General features: G+C 41.1%; 2 protein-coding genes across 3 annotated transcripts in view; one reads left to right on the forward strand and one right to left on the reverse strand.

Annotated features, from left to right (window-relative positions):
* Window positions 1-9,448, forward strand: part of LOC144053705 (uncharacterized) — a 51,831-nt gene extending 42,383 nt beyond the window's left edge. For both annotated transcript variants that reach the window (XM_077568442.1, XM_077568443.1), the window contains one exon: window positions 9,304-9,448. In XM_077568442.1, the coding sequence (XP_077424568.1) occupies window positions 9,304-9,339 (36 nt within the window). In that variant the 3' untranslated portion in view covers window positions 9,340-9,448. The remainder of the gene's footprint in view (window positions 1-9,303) is intronic.
* On the reverse strand, window positions 8,459-16,867 carry fbxl22 (F-box and leucine-rich repeat protein 22). The gene is made up of 2 exons (XM_077568441.1): window positions 16,374-16,867; window positions 8,459-9,492 (listed from the first exon to the last, which is right to left on the reverse strand). Exons 1-2 carry the CDS (start codon window positions 16,865-16,867, stop codon window positions 9,144-9,146), a joined length of 843 nt encoding a protein of 280 aa, XP_077424567.1. The 3' UTR covers window positions 8,459-9,143.
* Between the last annotated feature and the right edge of the window lie 1,184 nt (window positions 16,868-18,051).

Genomic DNA, 18,051 nt, shown 5'->3' on the forward strand with positions numbered 1-18,051 from the left:
TTATATGAAATTGTGTTTTTTTATTTTTTTATTTTAATTGTTATGTCGTGTAATCTGGCCGTCAGTGACATTTATTGGCCACGGAATCAAAATTATCCTGCGTCTGGTTTTACTCAGTCGGACCGCTCATGTCTTGACTGCTGAGCTACACAGAGGTCAATAAGTCCAAGTGCTGGACTTCTCTGTTAGCATCAACGCTAGCATAAGCGCTGATCTACATTTATAACCTTTATTATATTTGTTATATGAAATTGTGTTTTTTTATTTTTATTTTTTAAATTGTCATGTCAGTGTAATCTGGCCGTCAGTGACATCAGCATTTTACTGTACTCTGGTTGGTCAGGGAAAAAATTATATTAATAATTGATTAATATTTTAGCAATCTGCATAGATTAACTATATTATGCAATCAGCATTTCAGGTGAGTATGATGAGTTTTATCTGCCGTACAATATTTGATTCATAGTGATACGGAACTGTTCCAGATGTTGCGTTGTGTCTTTGTATCGTATTGTTTCTATAATTGTGACATGATTAGTGACGGTATTAAAAGTGGTAAGGCCCCACTGAAGGGCACTGTTATGCGCACACATGCACACACGCACACTCAGGGTGCCCATAAAACCAAAAATAAAACATTTAAAACACCCCCACTCTTCTTTTTCTTCCACCCCTACATTGACCTTCCCCCAACACCCTCCTCTCCCTCCTCTCCCCACGAAGGGTGAGTAATCAGTGATACTGGAAATAACTCCCATGGCTGACCTTATAAGGGCATCAGGAAACTGCTGATTTTTAGGCTTCGGGGGCTGAAACCACAATCCTGCGCCCTTCTCCTTTTTGCAACAATTACTTCAGCACCCCCCCCCCCACCACCACCACTACCACCCCCCATCACCAACTGCATCCTGTCTGTTTATCAGCTCACGTTTCACTGCGCAGGCCTTGTGCCACAGGCGTCACACGGCCCTCAAACCTTGTGGATCGTCAGCAGCATAATGCTTTGGCTTTGCGCTCTCAGTTCTCCACCTAAATGTTTTTGCCCAGTGTGTATAAATCATGACAGCTCATGACAGCATGAATTCACCGCTTTCTGCTTCAGTTTTTCCGTAATTAAAATTGCCCTGTGTGCTATTAGTACAACCACACAATTGCTCAACAGTCTCAACGGGCGAAAACAAACTTTTTGGTCGCTAATATGAAACTGGATCTTTAATGGGAAAGCAACCTTTGCAATGCACTTTTTGTGATACTACACAACTGTTTCAACTGTTAGGAGGGGGTGGGGGGGGGGATAAATAAATAAAAAGCAACCTAATTGGTAAAAGTTTGGGCAGAAGATCTTTCCAAAAAAAAAAATTGCCAATGAAAAGTAATTGTTTCAGCAATGCAGAGTGTGGGAAAATAAATTAGACATTTTATTAGATACATCTGTACAATCTATCCATTTTTGGTAGTGCTTGTTCTCATCACGAAATACTGAAGCCAGCGCCTATTCTAGATGACTTTTCAAGTGGTAGTCGCACCTTGGCCTGGTTCTCAGTCAATCATGATAATCACAGGGAACGTTCATCCAGCTTTGACAGAACAACAGCGCTAGCAATTCTAAGCTAGCATTAGCACTGTAATCAAGCCATTGTTAGCCATGGCTGCTATCGAGCAGGAATGTTGTAAATCTCTCAGTTATCTGAGGTCCTGTCGCTCTACTCAGTGGTTTCTTAAAAATAAAAAAATGGAGGTATAAAGTGGGGTCAGATATGGATTTTTTTTTTTTTTCACCTAAATCATTTTATTAGTAGTGTGAGGTCATACTGATAAAAAAGAAAAAAAATGTTACAAATGAATTTTTTTGCCAATTATATACAGTACCAGTTTTTCTCATTTCATAACAGAAGAAAAAATTGGGACACAAAATAGTTTTCTTTTATTTTTAACTTACATAGTGCTGGTACTGAGATAAAAAAAAACAACAAACATTTTTATTAAAAAGTTACATAATTTACACACTTTTGGGCTATCAAAACAATAGGTTTCCATACTTTGACTTACCAAAAATGATTAAAAAATAAAAATAAAAACACCTTACTTGTGGGTGTTTATTTCAGATTAGACAAAATTGTTAAATGGCAGAAGCTGGTTATTTTTAGGCTGGCACAAGACTCAACATATTCACCACCAGTCATTCTGGGAACTGACAACATCAAATATTTCGCTTAAACAAGGCCATGCATGGGGAGTAGCTTGTTCCGCCATGTCAATGCTGCCCCTGTTTTTTTCCCATCTTATAACACTTCAAGATCTCAACTGCGGTTGATTTTACCTTGCTCAAGTTGTCGTCTTTTAATGTCATGCCGTCATCTGTGAAAGTTTTATGAACTAACCTATTTGACAAAGTAAGGGGTAGAAGGTACAGACAGATATCAGTTTTCATAATTAAAAACCTATCAGAAAATAAATACTAGTAAAGTACAGAGGCCTGAAAATATGTATTTATACTTATAAAAGTGAACTAAGTATACTGTTACTTACACATGTGTTTCTAAGCAACGGCACAAAACTCCCCATTAGCATCCTCATCCCAACATGATACTGCCCAGCACAGGCAGAGCAGCTAATTAAAATGATTAGAGAGAGTTTGCTTTATCTCTCAGCTGATTTTTAATGAAATTCGTTAGTCTAATAGAGCGTGAGTAACCGATTCAATCAACTCCCTCAGAATTAGCCTTTTTTTTTTTTTCCCGCAACTGCACTGATTTGAAGCGTGTTGTTCATTCATTCAAATGAGTTACTTGCCATGAAGGGCTTTGTCATGTAAGAGTTCCTGCTCAGATTGAAGGTTCTGAATAATAAACCACAGTTCTTTCCCTTCTTGAAAATGTGGATTGTTTAGATGAGGCGTTGTGGAAACGGGTATTGTTTAATGCTCTGTGCCTTTAGTAAAAGAACACCATCACTAAATAAAAAACCAAGTCAAGGCCAAATCCTTTATTAAGCTCGGCTGCAGTGTAACGTGACCTAGGAGGAAAGCAATAAGATAAGGGACCTCTGCCAAGGCCAAACACCCCAAAAAAAGTGTACAAAATAGAACAGGTGGGACATCAAATTTGTGTGCATTTGTCAACCATTTGGAAGCTAGCAGGTTACTTCCTGTTTGATCGAGGATGACACTACAGACGCTCCCCACCTTACGAACGAGTTACGTTCCGGACGATCGTTCGTAAGGAGAATTTGTTCGTAAGTTGCATCAGTGCTATATTTTGTATTATAATTTATGTTTAAAGCCTATATAAGTATATTGAAGGTTTATATAAGTATGTTTAAGGCTTGTACAAGTAACCTGCATTGGTTTGTACTGAAAAAAACTTTTAATAAAATGGAGAGAATACGTACAGTACTGTACTGTACTACGTATGTTAGAGAGAGAGAGAGAGAGACACACACAGTATGTACATGTACGTAATAAGATAAATAAAATGAAGTTTAACTTACTTTTGGAAGATGTACTCGATGCTTAAGGAGATGATGGAGGAGGAGGAAGAGGAGGATTTTATATCATGAGAGATTCTTCGTCGTCGCTGGAATCGGCTTCAAAAGTTATTTCCTCCTTCATGGGGACCGGGCGTTTCTTCCTCCTCCTCCTCGACACGTTGCTGAGCCTCCAATGAGCTCTCACAGCGCCAAGCGTTGGTATTAGCGGCGGAAAGAAGCACTACGCGCAATACAAAATCTAACTTACAGCATCTCTTTCCGAACATTTTTCGACATACTGTACGCGCAGAAATGTTCGTATGTACCGTTGTTCGTAACTCGAATGTTCGTAAGTAGGGGAGCGTCTGTAGTCTGATTTTGAGGTGGATTTTCCATTCACGCATTGGAAACAATGAAATATGAATAGGGAAAATAATTTTGTCATTCCAAACCTTTACCTGCATCTGCTGGAATATTTCACGGGCTCTCCCCATCCACAAAGTTTTATGGACATCGGTTATGTGTTTTTTCAGGAATCTTGATAACCCACCTAATAATCTAATTTTGTACTATTCCAGTACGTTCCTTCCCGGCCTGTCACGTTCTCATGTTTGTCAAGTTCTGTCAAGGCTTTCTACAGATGAATCATGGCCACCAGGCAGCTTGGAGCAAGTTTGTTGCTCCACCTTGGCCAAACTCCAGAGTCAGCACGGGGGCCACGTGTTGGCTTATACGGTTGCTCCTACTATTAGTTTCCTGTCTCGAACGAATTCACTGCATCCCTTGTACCATAACATGCTAAAGGCATCCATGGCCTGTTACGTTTTTCCCATGCCGTCGCCCCGCCCCCAACCTGCAATAATGAGGGGGAAATTGCTGTAGTGTGCCTACCCTACCGCCTGTCAACATATATTTGTATATTTGCTGTCGAAGTGTTGTCAAACTCATTATTCTTGAGCAGCACAAATGTAGCGGTTCGTTTGTTTTGGTTGTCACATACTCGTGCAAGTGGAAAAACCAAACATTCAAGCATGCCATGTTCACAACCTAAGAAACGAGTTGTGTTTACGAAACCCATTTCCAGGCTGCATAACACCAATGTAATGTAAGCAAGTGGCCAAAAACGCCATCATTTTTCTTCACCTTCTGTAGAAAATGGGGCGTAAATGTCCCGTTCCACTCTAAATGAATGAATTATAACACTCATAAATCAGTCTGTTGATGTAAAAGCTCTTCCGGGCTTAAAAGCCGAGAGTCCTTGCATGGTAGGTTTATGAAGAGATTTCTCTACTCGTGATACGGAAGGATTTATTCCAGAGGTCTGTCTGCAGGTGATGTCTTCAAAGACACTCTGCAGATGTTCAGAGGCTCTAAATCACACGATAGTAAACTTGGTGTCTGATTTTTGCTTTGATTTGCCTTACTAGTTTTCCTTACTGTCTGTCTTTTAATTATGTTTTATTACATTGTTGACTGTATATTATTCATGTATGTTTTATTTATCGATTTGTCACTTTGTTCTTTTTGCCAAGTACTATGTTTGTAACGTATGACGGGACCTCCCCAAAAGCAAGATGATTCATATCAAGTGGTTCATTTTAATAAGAAATTACACATAAATTAGAAATCCAGCAAAATAATGGTGCGGAAGTGAACAAAATTTATTAAACTTAATAAAAGGAGAATTTTTTTTTTTAGCCATAACTACCAAGTTGTTCTTGTTTGATGTTCAGCTTAATCCCTGTCAATCTACCCCTAAACAAAATAAGAAATAATCAAGTTAAGCGAATAAAGTTGTAGCATTTACAAGAAAAAAAGGTGTAATATTTACAAAAATAGATGTATTTTTCGAGATAACGTTTTCCAAAAAACAATGTTGTAAGATTGAGATATTAACATCAAAGTCTATAACTGTGGGAAGAAGATCATATTTTTTACAAGGTAATTCCAAAAATATGGCATTATTCCCATTATTGTTGGAAATATTCTCAAAATAAGTAAACAGTCTTTCATTTGTAGCCTATAGCACTTCTCCATCTATTTAGCGTTCGTTCAAAGCGCTTCACACCGACTTAGCATTCACCTACTGATGATGTTGTTCATTGTCTTGCTCAAGGACACTTTGACATGGTCACAAGGGCCAGAGATCGAACCCACAACCTCTGGCTTGCACTGAGCCATGCCACCCCGAAAAAGCAGTTTATTCCTCTAGTAAACAGATTTATATGTCAAACATTGAGCGAAGCCAAGATAGCTAAGAGTAATTGGTTTCTTATGTTTGTTTTACTGTTACTATACACTTACATTATTTAAATCCGTCCGTCCGTCCGTCTTCTTCCGCTTATCCGGGGTCGGGTCACGGGGGCAGCAGCTTTAGCAGGGAAGCCCAGACTTCCCTTTCCCCAGCCACTTCAGCCAGCTCCTCCGACGAGACCCCAAGGCGTTCCCAGGACAGCCGAGAGACATAATCTCTCCAGCGTGTCCTGGGTCGTCCCCGGGGCCTCCCGCCGGCAGGACATGCCCGGAGCACCTCCCCAGGGAGGCGTCCAGGAGGCATCCGAACCAGATGCCCGAGCCACCTCAACTGGTTCCTCTCAACGTGGAGGAGTAGCGGCTCGACGCTGAGTCCCTCCCGGATGACCGAGCTTCTCACCCTATCTCTAAGGGAGAGCCCGGCTACCCTGCGGAGGAAACTCATTTCGGCCGCTTGTATCCGGGATCTTGTTCTTTCGGTCACGACCCACAGCTCGTGACCATAGGTGAGGGCAGGAACGTAGATCGACCGGTAAATCGAGAGCTTTGCCTTTCGGCTCAGCTCCTTCTTCACTACAACGGACCGATACAGCGTCCGCATCACTGCAGACGCTGCACCGATCCGCCTGCCGATCTCCCGCTCCATCCTGCCCTCACTCGTGAACAAGACCCCAAGATACTTAAACTCCTCCACTTGGGGCAGGATCTCATCCCCGACCCGGAGAGGGCACTCCACCCTTTTCCGACTGAGGACCATGGTCTCGGATTTGGAGGTGCTGATCCTCATCCCAACCGCTTCACACTCGGCTGCGAACCGCTCTAGTGAGAGCTGGAGATCACGGCTTGAAGAAGCCAACAGCACCACATCATCTGCAAAAAGCAGAGATGCAATGCTGAGGCCACCAAACTGGACCACCTCAACGCCTCGGCTACGCCTAGAAATTCTGTCCATAAAAGTTATGAACAGAATCGGTGACAAAGGGCAACCTTGGCGGAGTCCAACCCTCACAGGAAAAAAATTTGACTTACTGCCGGCAATGCGGACCAGACTCTGACATCGGTCGTACAGGGACCGAATAGCCCGTACATTATTTATTACATTACATTATTTAAATTATTATTGAAATTATTTTGTGCACAGCTCACGGCACCAGGTTTGGGAACGACTGCTTTAAGGAACCTAAGATGGCCTACACTGTATTTTTCCATTTATTCACCGTTGATGCTTAATGCTAACAGACATGAACGTCCACTAGCTTAATGAAGAGAATATAAGATAAAATAATAATTATTTTTGTATTTTTGTACGATTTCTACACCATTCTGAACCATAATCTTGTTGCTCGTATGTTTATACACTTGTATTACTCACAAACTATCAGTGGTGGCTTCATCGCAACCCCACACAGCTGTCTGTGACACTTTTGTCTATTGTTCGAGACAATTCACGCACAAAAAACAGTTGTTATAGTCACAGTGTGGCTTTGTCCCATTAATTAATCAAATGATATCCAACAAAGTAGCCACTCTTCGCAGCAACAAACTTGCCTTGTGTCCTTTGCGACACTTTTTAGCGCGGAGGCCAGCCGTGCATGCATATTAGCGACTACAGAAGGAGCCGTGTAAGTGAGCAGACACGCAGCGCGACGTGTCAGTGTGGGTGAGGTGAGGTGACGAAAATGTTTCAGTCTGCGGCGCTTGTCGAAGAACACAGATGCGCCAACAGGTCTTTCCAGACTCGCCTTCTTTTGGAATCATAAGAGTCGTAAAAAAGAAGCCCCGAGCGGAAACACGGGCTGTAGTGATGCTTTTGATGCCTTCGTGTTGCTACACGCCAAACGTGCACTCGTCTGTTTCGGTTGCTGGGCCCGCATCCACCTGGAACCCTCAAAGCGCTCTTAATTTGCTCAAGCTGGTGGGTCAAACGTTTAGATTCAAACATGCTGTTCTCGATAGGCCCGGTGTCTGCTACATGTCTGTCTCACAGATGAGAGGTTTTGCTTGAAATCACGGTTTCATTCCTGTGTGGAGTTTACGTATTCTCCCTATTTTTTTTTAAATCTATAACAACCTTAAAATTGGACATGAAATGTGAGAAAGATGTGTTTCATTTGACATTAAACTGTTCATCATTTCATAGATATACCATCAAGTACCAACTAAGGGGGTCGGGGCTTTTGCGAAAGGTCAGTTAGTATATGTGAAGGTAGCTTAAGGCCAACATTACATTTCAACTCAGGGCAGCATTTTATATGCAAGAGTTCAGATCATTTATCCTACAAAAATCTTATTTTTATTATCATCAACCCAAACACAATATCAACAATGCTTTTAAACCACTCCCTCTTTGACAGTGCCAGCCAGGCCAATTTTATATCCAACTTGTTAGTGAAGTGTGTAGTGTTGCTTGTACAGTAATTAATAAAGTAATAAACACCCTAATATGTCACAAGTTTGCACCGAAGACCTGTCTAATAGGAAAGTAGTAATTGCTTTTACCTGTTACTTTGGGTAGATATCTTTGAAATCCAATCCCCTGTGAGACATTTAATTTGAAGGGTCATTTTGAATTATTTTGTTTTTAATTGTGGGGTGTGATAGAGGCTAATTATTTGTCCTCTTTTGCGTGTTCCAAAAAATTGAAGATAGACTTCTTGTGAGAAAAACTCCTTGCAAGGATGATTTATTACAGAGAATCTCCGGTCACACAACACTGAACATCACATAAAAGGTGGAATTCCAGGGTGCGCGTGTGCCCCCTCTTTTGTGGAATACAGCTTTTATAGAATCCAAATCAGTAGGAGAACACCTATTTCTCCTCCCATCATGAATAAGTAAAACAGATTGGTTCTCACACAATATGTTACATAATGGAATTTTTGTACACAGTTCGCAGCTGTGTTGTCTTTTAGACAAAATATACTCTCAGGGTACTTTTCGTACTTTTTTCACAAAACAATATCTCACAAACAAATTGAACTGGATTTAGAGTGTCCGTGAGTGATGGTGCGAACAGAGAATGTGTGTGTGTGTGTGTGTGCTCTCTCAAAGCAGAATCTGTTCTCATGAAGGACACAAAGAAGGAATTTAAGACAAAACAAGGTACCAGCTTAGGTTAAGGTCAAATTATACTGAGTTCAACACTATTTCACCTACTCTACACATCTATAAAACATTTCAACATAGTTAATATATGAAATAAGTAATTAAAAATGTTAATAATGTATAACAGGTGCCAATTACTTTTTATTATTCGGAACCTAAATTTTATTGTTTTTCATTATTCGCAGTACGATTTCGTAAAATGGGACTACAGTATAAAGCAAGGAAATGAAGGTAGAAAAACACAAAGTCAAGACAAACCCTATAAAAAAATCACACGTTGAATAAATAATATATAGTCCTTGGGAAAGGTTCTACTATCAGGAGATTTCCAATAGTTTCTGCAAGGTTCTCCTGAGCGGCATCTTCTCCTCAGGCTTACTATCTGGGATCATGCCTGCGCTTCTCTCCGCGGTCAGCCTCAGCTCAGGCCTCCTCTCTCGCATGACCTTAAGCCCCTCTTGTGTGATGTTCCTGCAGAAGTCCACCTTGACCTCCTCCAGGCTGGCGCCGTGAGCCGCCGCCCCATCCAGGATGCGGTCTGTGATGCGGACGCAGTTCTCCAAGTGCAGGCGACGCAGCTTCCTGCACCTCTGCAGCAAGATGATCACGTCCTGATCCGTGATGTGTCCGCAGCCGGATAGCTTCAAAGATAGCAGGTTAGGGCACCTGCAGCACACATGAGGAAATTGCTCAGTTACTGTCCCCAACTTTAGTGCATTTTTAAGCAATCTTTTCTTTCTTTTTTTGCATTAAGCTTGTGGATGCTCATGTCTGTTAGCATTAAGCTAGTGGAAGCTCATGTCTGTTAGCATTAAGCTAGTGGACGTTCATGTCTGTTAGCATTAAGCTAGTGGACGTTCATGTCTGTTAGCGTTAAGCTAGTGGACGTTCATGTCTGTTAGCATTAAGCTAGTGGACGTTCATGTCTGTTAGCATTAAGCTAGTGGACGTTCATGTCTGTTAACATTAAGCTAGTGGACGTTCATGTCTGTTAGCATTAAGCTAGTGGACGTTCATGTCTGTAAGCATTAAGCTTGTGGACGTTCATGTCTGTTAGCATTAAGCTTGTGGACCTTCATGTCTGTTAGCATTAAGCTAGTGGACGTTCATGTCTGTTAGCATTAAGCTAGTGGACGTTCATTTCTGTTAACATTAAGCTAGTGGACGTTCATGTCTGTTAGCATTAAGCTAGTGGACGTTCATGTCTGTAAGCATTAAGCTTGTGGACGTTCATGTCTGTTAGCATTAAGCTAGTGGACGTTCATGTCTGTTAGCATTAAGCTAGTGGACGTTCATGTCTGTTAGCGTTAAGCTAGTGGACGTTCATGTCTGTTAGCATTAAGCTAGTGGACGTTCATGTCTGTTAGCATTAAGCTAGTGGACGTTCATGTCTGTTAACATTAAGCTAGTGGACGTTCATGTCTGTAAGCATTAAGCTTGTGGACGTTCATGTCTGTTAGCATTAAGCTTGTGGACCTTCATGTCTGTTAGCATTAAGCTAGTGGACGTTCATGTCTGTTAGCATTAAGCTAGTGGACGTTCATTTCTGTTAACATTAAGCTAGTGGACGTTCATGTCTGTTAGCATTAAGCTAGTGGACGTTCATGTCTGTAAGCATTAAGCTTGTGGACGTTCATGTCTGTTAGCATTAAGCTTGTGGACCTTCATGTCTGTTAGCATTAAGCTAGTGGACGTTCATGTCTGTTAGCATTAAGCTAGTGGACGCTCATGTCTGTTAGCATTAAGCTAGTGGACGCTCATTTCTCTTAGCATTTAGCTAGTGGACGCTCATGTCTGTTAGCATTAAGCTAGTGGACGCTCATGTCTGTTAGCAATAAGCTATTGGACGCACACTTCCGTTAGCATCAGGCTAGCGGAGGTTCATGTCTGTTAGCATTAAGATAGCGGACGTTTGGTTGAACTTTTTGTTGTTCAATGTTTAATTTTGTTGTTGTTTTTTTCATCTTAACTTTGGAATGAGAAATAAACACTATTTGAAGAACTGTGCGAGTGAGATAGCCAGAGTAGGTTTTAAGTATGAATTTGTTAAAAGTGTGTGTAGCAAAAGTATATGTTTAAAAAAGTTTTTTTATATGGTCTCACTATATTACAGATTTTCACCTATTGCAGGTATTGTAATCTTCCCCGCGGTGAACGGGTATTCACTGTACTGCAAACCTGTCGTGAGTCATTGTTACACACCACGCGCTATAGCGGGGAGGGATTAGTTTTGTTTGAAGAGGGACTGTCACTAGTCCTAAGTAAGCAGTGCCGCTTGGCGTGTGTGCTTATTTACCGACGACTGCTCCTCAGGCCTCTTGAAAGAAAGCGAGATAATAGAGAAGGAGTTATAGCTGGAGATGACCCTCGTGTTCAAAAGCAGAGCTCAGTGAGGCAGCAATATGATCGGTTTGGCAATAAAGCACAGTGATCGTTTGCAGCCTGCCTTCACTTTGCGCCGTGTCCCTGTGGGACTATGTGTTTCATCGAAGAAGGCTTTCATAAATAAAGGGCGTGCGGTTTTAGCGGACAGAACAATAACAGGATGTCTGATGACTTGCAGCTTGGCAAGCGGTCATTTTACTTTGAACCAATTAAAAAAAAAAAAAAAAGCATCCTTGACACTCGTCAGGCTGGCAGAGATGAGCACGCTGGTGGCAGAGGGACGTCGTTCACGTTCGCTAATGCAGCTTACATAAAGACTTACATAATCTTACCGCTTTGCCACATGTGAGCCAAACATATTCCAGTGGACTGCCAGTGTGACGGGTGCTGCCCCAGTAACCTCTGCGCATGTGATAGCGCCCCATCCACGTGCAGCAATGTGCCAGCATCAAGTTTTAGCATGACAATAACATTAACAAAATATATATTAAAAATGCAACCAGTGGAGAGTCTCTCTGTTGGCTGTTCAAGAGGGAAGGGATGTGTAATGTGTAAGGGGTACCAATTCTTAGTTACATAATCCACCCACTCATGGCAACTCCCTTTTAATTTGAGCATATGTATTCCTTTTAATTATAGTCCTCAAAGCTGTAAAAGGAAATTGGCTACAAGATGAGACTTATTTTTTTGCAACACTCCAAAAGTAACCGCACCTCTTCAAACTCAAGAGTTTAAAAAATCTACATCAAGCCTCAAAGGAATCATTCAAACAAGCATTAGATTTACTTTTGCATATTTGCTAATCCACCGTTGACAGATAGTATTAATGTCATTTATTTCAATCACAATCTCTTTATTTATAGAAAATGTTTACTTTTTTAATCTTTTTTTTTTTCATTTAGATTTTCTGGTACTACTCGTTATTGTAGGATAAATATTGATATAAGGATAATCTTGGCTCAATTTACTCAAAAGGTTATATCTTAAGCTACTTCCGTCAATTACCGGTACTTAAACTCCCGCCTCCATTTTGCAGTGATCATCGCTACCGAGCGAGAACTGTTCAAATATGACGACCCTCTCACCGTTTAACCATTTAACAAAATTAATTGGGTTAAAATTTGCACGCCCCAGACCGTAAATGTGTCCAAAAATAGGTATATATATATATATATATATATATATATATATATTTTTTTTTTAATAATTTTTTTTTTACATTTTATTTTAATATTTCATGTTCATTATTTATTTTTGCCTTGGTGACTCCGCTGAGTGATGGGGCGGCGCCCTCACATTTCACTAGCCGCCACTGTCTAAATTGTCCATGTGTGCATGTGAATGGGTGTTTGTCTAGATGTTTCCTCTGTGACTTGCCAGTCCAAAGTGTATCCCACCTCTCCTTAAAATTCAGCTCACCTGTTATTTAATGATGACAAAGCGCTTCCGAAAATGGATGGAAGATATCACGCTTATGTGCTTTGCTGTAAACCTAAAAATATCTGATAATGGCTTTTTTAGCTCTCGTTTGTTTTCAGCTTTCTAACAGCCTTTTTATTATTCCTCTCTGCAAACCATCTTCCCACTGTGTTTTCTAGTTTTTGGGTGAATTTTCGACAAGGGAGATTTTCACTGTCTGAGGAACCACAAATTGCTTCCTGCAGTATTTCCTTCTTGTAAAAAAAAAAGAAGTGATGATTATCCCATGAAAACAAAATAATCTCAACAAGAGGGACAGTCCTGTCTGAGCTTTGAAACATGTAAAAGGCCACCGCTAAGCATGCTACTTCAAACTGACAATTATCTCGCTAATTACCTGTTTGGTTATGCTTGGTCAAATTATGCTGACAAACTCTAAAAGGTTCCTGGCATTTAGGGTGAAACGGTTTGTTTCCAACATGTTAAGAAAACATTTTGGATAAGTCTTAACTGTTTTTTTTTTCGTGGATGTGTCTGCTAACTAAACTCTCTTTGTGAGCTAACTTGACAAGGCGAGTATGCGCCGGCTAGCAAAGATTTTTTAGGCATATTAGGCCGGGGGGAAACATTTTGGAACGTAAACCAAGAACAGATTTGGAGAAGCAAGATATAGTTTAACTCATTCACTGCCATTGACGGCTATAAACGTCAAAACTTAATTTTAACTATTTCAATTAGTTTAACATGTTTTCCACTTTTGTTAACAAGAGTATGAAAACCTAGAATTTTTTATTGTACATTTAGAACCGATATAAAAATTGTGATTAATTGTGAGTTAACTAGTGAAGTCATGCGATTAATTACAATTAAAAAAATAAATAATCGCCTCTTGCCCCAAATTTTTAATAACCTTTTTCAAAAATGAATTTATGGCAGTGAATGAGTTAAGAGGATGGTTTGATATTGTCAGCTCCAAGAAGGATTCGTGGTTAACGTTGTCTTAAAACTGGTATTATAAGTTTTACTTTTGTACTTCAAAACATTTAAGTTAATACAGGATTTTAATCAGTACTTCTACTGTTAGCAGTTTTTTTTTTGCATGAGTATTTGTACTTCTGCTTTACTACAGTATGAATACTTTAGCCACCTCTCACTGTGTCCTACGGCATCCCTTAATTCAATTACAAACTATAGAAACGTAGTTGTCAACATGTTGGGAAATGCACTAAAAGGAAGCCAGTAGACATGTTTGACATCTTTTCCCATAAAAAGGCATGAGACAGCCTCAGAGGGAAGAAGGCAGGCAGAGATAGACGCACATGTTCATTCCTCTGACAACAACAAAGAGTCAATTGTAGGCTCCACCTGCATGCACACAAGGGGCGGGGCTAAGGCCATATAACTCTTGAGCGCCCCTCCCACTCTCGCACTCCTACTTTTTTGTCATGTGCACAAGCTTTCCTCACAATTTTGGGGGAGGGTTTATCAGTATGCCATGAGTGAAGCTGCGAGACGTCAAAATAGACCAGCCAGACAAAGTGGTCAGTTCCAGTTCGGACTGGTTTCGCAGCTCATGTGGCCGGGTCTCAAATGTCACCCAACAGGAAATCCACACAGGGTCATTCATGCAACGCCACCACCCCCGCCCTGCCCCTCCGCTTGACTTGCAGCTGCGTCACTTGTCTGCGGCGTGCGTGGATGTACATGCACAGAGACATCATTACGCCTCTGCAAAGGCAGACCGGTTGCGCTTTCGCACATGACAGGATGTGCTTTCTTTTCCAAGTGACCTATCAAATGCAACCTTAGTCGATGAAAGGTAATGACATACCTCAGCACTGTAACTTTCACACAATCACGTGTCAGCTTTTTTTTTTTTTTTGTTTTAATCCTCGTGCACGAGCTGCCGCTAATTATTTTGTTCCCTGTCACTAAGTGCTGATTACACCTGCATGTTGCTTCCTTCAAAAATAAATCTTCGATCCCTTTTTCTACTGTCGTGAGAGATCATCATGGGTGCTGCGGGAAATTATCTCTTTTCAGTTAATTCGTTATAAAATGATTTGTCATTTATTACGCAGTGACAAGCAGATGCTCTTCTTTTAGATGGCGGAAGCGACAATAAACCTGCGTATCCACCTGCTGAGTACATTTAGATCAAAATTATTGGTGGTGAACCATGAGTTGGCTCAATAGCGCTTGTCCTCTTTAGGGTCGCAGGTGGGCTGGGGCCCGAGTCAACGTCATTTGTTCAGGGCCTTCAGAATAAGCATTGCTAGCCAATGTCATTTAAATTATATTAGCAATGGGACCAATCAGATTTCAATTTCATCCTCACAGGGCCAGATATGGATTTAGGTATGAATGGATTAACAATGCCATTTACTCAGCGTCAGGAAAAGTGAAGCCACCGGCAGCCATCTTATGTTGCCACTCGGTAAGCTTGCCTAACTTCAATACATTGATTTCTCTGCTGCGTTTTCATATTATTTTGGGTCCCTTTGGCGAAAATGCCTCCATGTACATACTGTTGTACCAATAAGTCTGGGAGTGTACATTTCATCGCTAAAAAATAAGTAAATATTGTTCCAGACAAATTTGCTTAGTAAAACCCATCTGTAGCGATCTCCATACATTAATATATTTATGTAAAGAAGAAGTCAATCCCCCCAAATTTTTGGGGTACAATAATATGTTTGATGCAGCCCCACTAGTCTAAATATGGCATTCGGGTTAATATTGTGTTAGTGGAATATGAGTTAAGCAGCAAAATCCAGCCGTTCTTATCCATTTTAGGGGGCGGCCATTTTGCCACTTGCTGTCGATTTAAGACGACGTCAATGTTGCTCAGGTCACAGGTATCAACCAATCACAGCGCAGCTTCAGAAAACAGGTGAGCTCTGATTGGTTGTTGCCTGAGCCCTATTGATGTCATGTTGAAGTGGCAAAATAGCCGCCGCTAAGATGGATGATGAAAACGGCAGTTGTTTTTTTTTATGCTTCATAACTCGTATACCACAAATGTCATGTTTAGACTAGTGAGGTCACATGTAACAAATTACTGTCAAGAAATTTTTAAGGTTGACTTTCACTTTAACAAATAGCATCACTGGGGTGATTATGATTATTTGAAGATTATTTCAATGTTTTTATCATGTTATTAAATAAATATAAATATTCTGAACTGCTCCATATGATGCACAGTACATGGCACAGTTGCGGTTTTGTATGATTTAAAAAAAAAAAATGATTACGATGTGATTGATAGTATTGGTTGTGCTACCATGTGGGTTGAGTTTGGGTCACTACTCGGCTGAGGTATCAAATGGTCTGCCCATGGCTTAACACGCATGTTTTTCGAATGTGAAAGGTAGTCGGAGTAACCTGAGAAAAACAACACCACAGCCAAAATTGGAACTCCGAACCTCAAGTCTGTGAGGACGGCGTGCTGCCAAGCCTCGTAATAGTAAAAACGATAATGCGCTTCGGATTAACCCCAAATGAAGCTCAGCTGTTCTAGTAGGCTTTTCCTGGCCTTTTTGTTTTCAAGCAGAAGCCTGAGGGTGAACGCTCGCTGCTATCGGCCATTCAGTGAGATGAGATCATCATTATGTCAGGCAGCATTCATACTTTTTGTAACCTTTTTGTTTAGTGACCTGCTGTGAAGTTTTTTTTTTTTTTTTGGGGTAAAGTATCTAAAATAATAATCTCAAAAAGTGTATCCCACACACACAAGCACTCACATGTGGCAGACACGAGCCAGGAAGTTGCTGACCAGTTTGTCGTGCTTTCTGCAGATGTCCCTCTGAAAGGAACTCTTCAACCAGTCCTCGATATTGCACACCTGCAGCACCCTGCTGGAGTACCAGCAGATGGACAGGTGACGCAAAGAGGGTCCCAGCACAAAGTTGTCGCTCCTCAGCTGAGAGAGCGAGCAAAAGTGGAGCACATTCCACAAGCGGGGGTCCAGGAAGACGTCCCGCAGCGGCGCGCAGGTAAGAGACAAACTCCTGCGACTGTCTTTATCCAGGAAGGAGAAAAGGTGCAGGAGACACTCGTGGTTGAGCCGGATGAGATCCATGGTGTGCCCGTCCTGTCCCGAGACCCGCGTAGAGGCCTCGTCCCCGGGGCGCGGAGAGGCCCGATGGTAGGCAGCAACAATGAGCCCTTGCGGCTTTGTATTGTGTGGCCTAGATACATGATACCTCCTCGGGCGCATGCTGGAGGCCTTGCACATATAAGGCTGTGGAGCGGAGGCTATTTTGGGACGACAACTGCCAGAGCAGTCAAAGAGGGAAGTGTTTGAGCCACACGCTCCCTTTCCATCTGTCGTGGCTCTCAACAGGCGGCCAGCAGCCCACCGGGGTGAAGCAGATGTTTACACTGTCCCCGGCCTAGTTATCTGATACAAATGCACCCTGAGTGACATGGAGGAGAAAAGGGAGAGGGTAACATCGCCACACAACGTGACACCGTACAATAACATTGAATTTGTGCAGCCACTTTGAAAAAAAAAAACGATTTGATATTAACGCTAATTACCTAATTCATGACATTTCAATGGAGAGCTTTCATTTCATTCTACCTGGGTTGCGCAGCGTTTGATTTTTAAAGCTGACAGATGAATTAGGTTATTCACAGATGAGATAAAAGGAAGTCGAAAAGTGCATGTAAGATATCTTAATAAAATAATGAATGCTGTTTTTATTCAATTTTTAATCATTTAATTATATTAAAAATGTTTCAGTGCACTATATGTAAAACTGTTTATAGTAATGTTTTTTATTTTATAATTGAACAATAAATCAACAAATTAAATGAGAAAATTACATGAAGAAAAAATGTATGCAGTAGAACCCACAGGTACAAGGCTGGCCCACGAATACCAAAAATATGAGTATAATGACACCCAATACAAATGCATTGGCGGGGGGGGATTTTAATGACCGTGGCAATAAGCCTTTTTCCGGGTGCCTAACTGCTGTTCATACATTTGAATTAACCACTTTTAGGGTGGGTGGGGTAGTAATTAATGCAACAAATTGTTAGCCCAAGAGCATAATTGCCTAAGTCATTTTTATCATACGGTTATAATGTCAATAATATCAATGTGCCTGCTAAAAATTGTGTTTAGTATTTATGTCGGTGCAGATTCTCGGTCATCCGATTAGTGGTAATCCGCAGGTTTGAATCACAGCAACTGGATTCTTTTGGTTGTTGAATTTGTTGGAGGGGGTTTTGTCTTTTTTTTTCCCCTACAAACAATTTGGCAATTACCCAATTAAGATAACTTTAATGTTATGGGATCTCAAAATGAAAATGTTCCTTGGGCCAGATTAAAGAACAGACTGGGCTATATGTGGCCCGTGGACCGTACTTTGCCCACCCCTGCACTTGGCCCTACTTAATTGAACTCCTTCG

Source organism: Vanacampus margaritifer, chromosome 6 (assembly GCF_051991255.1).
Source record: "Vanacampus margaritifer isolate UIUO_Vmar chromosome 6, RoL_Vmar_1.0, whole genome shotgun sequence".
NCBI classification, from domain to species: domain Eukaryota; kingdom Metazoa; phylum Chordata; class Actinopteri; order Syngnathiformes; family Syngnathidae; genus Vanacampus; species Vanacampus margaritifer.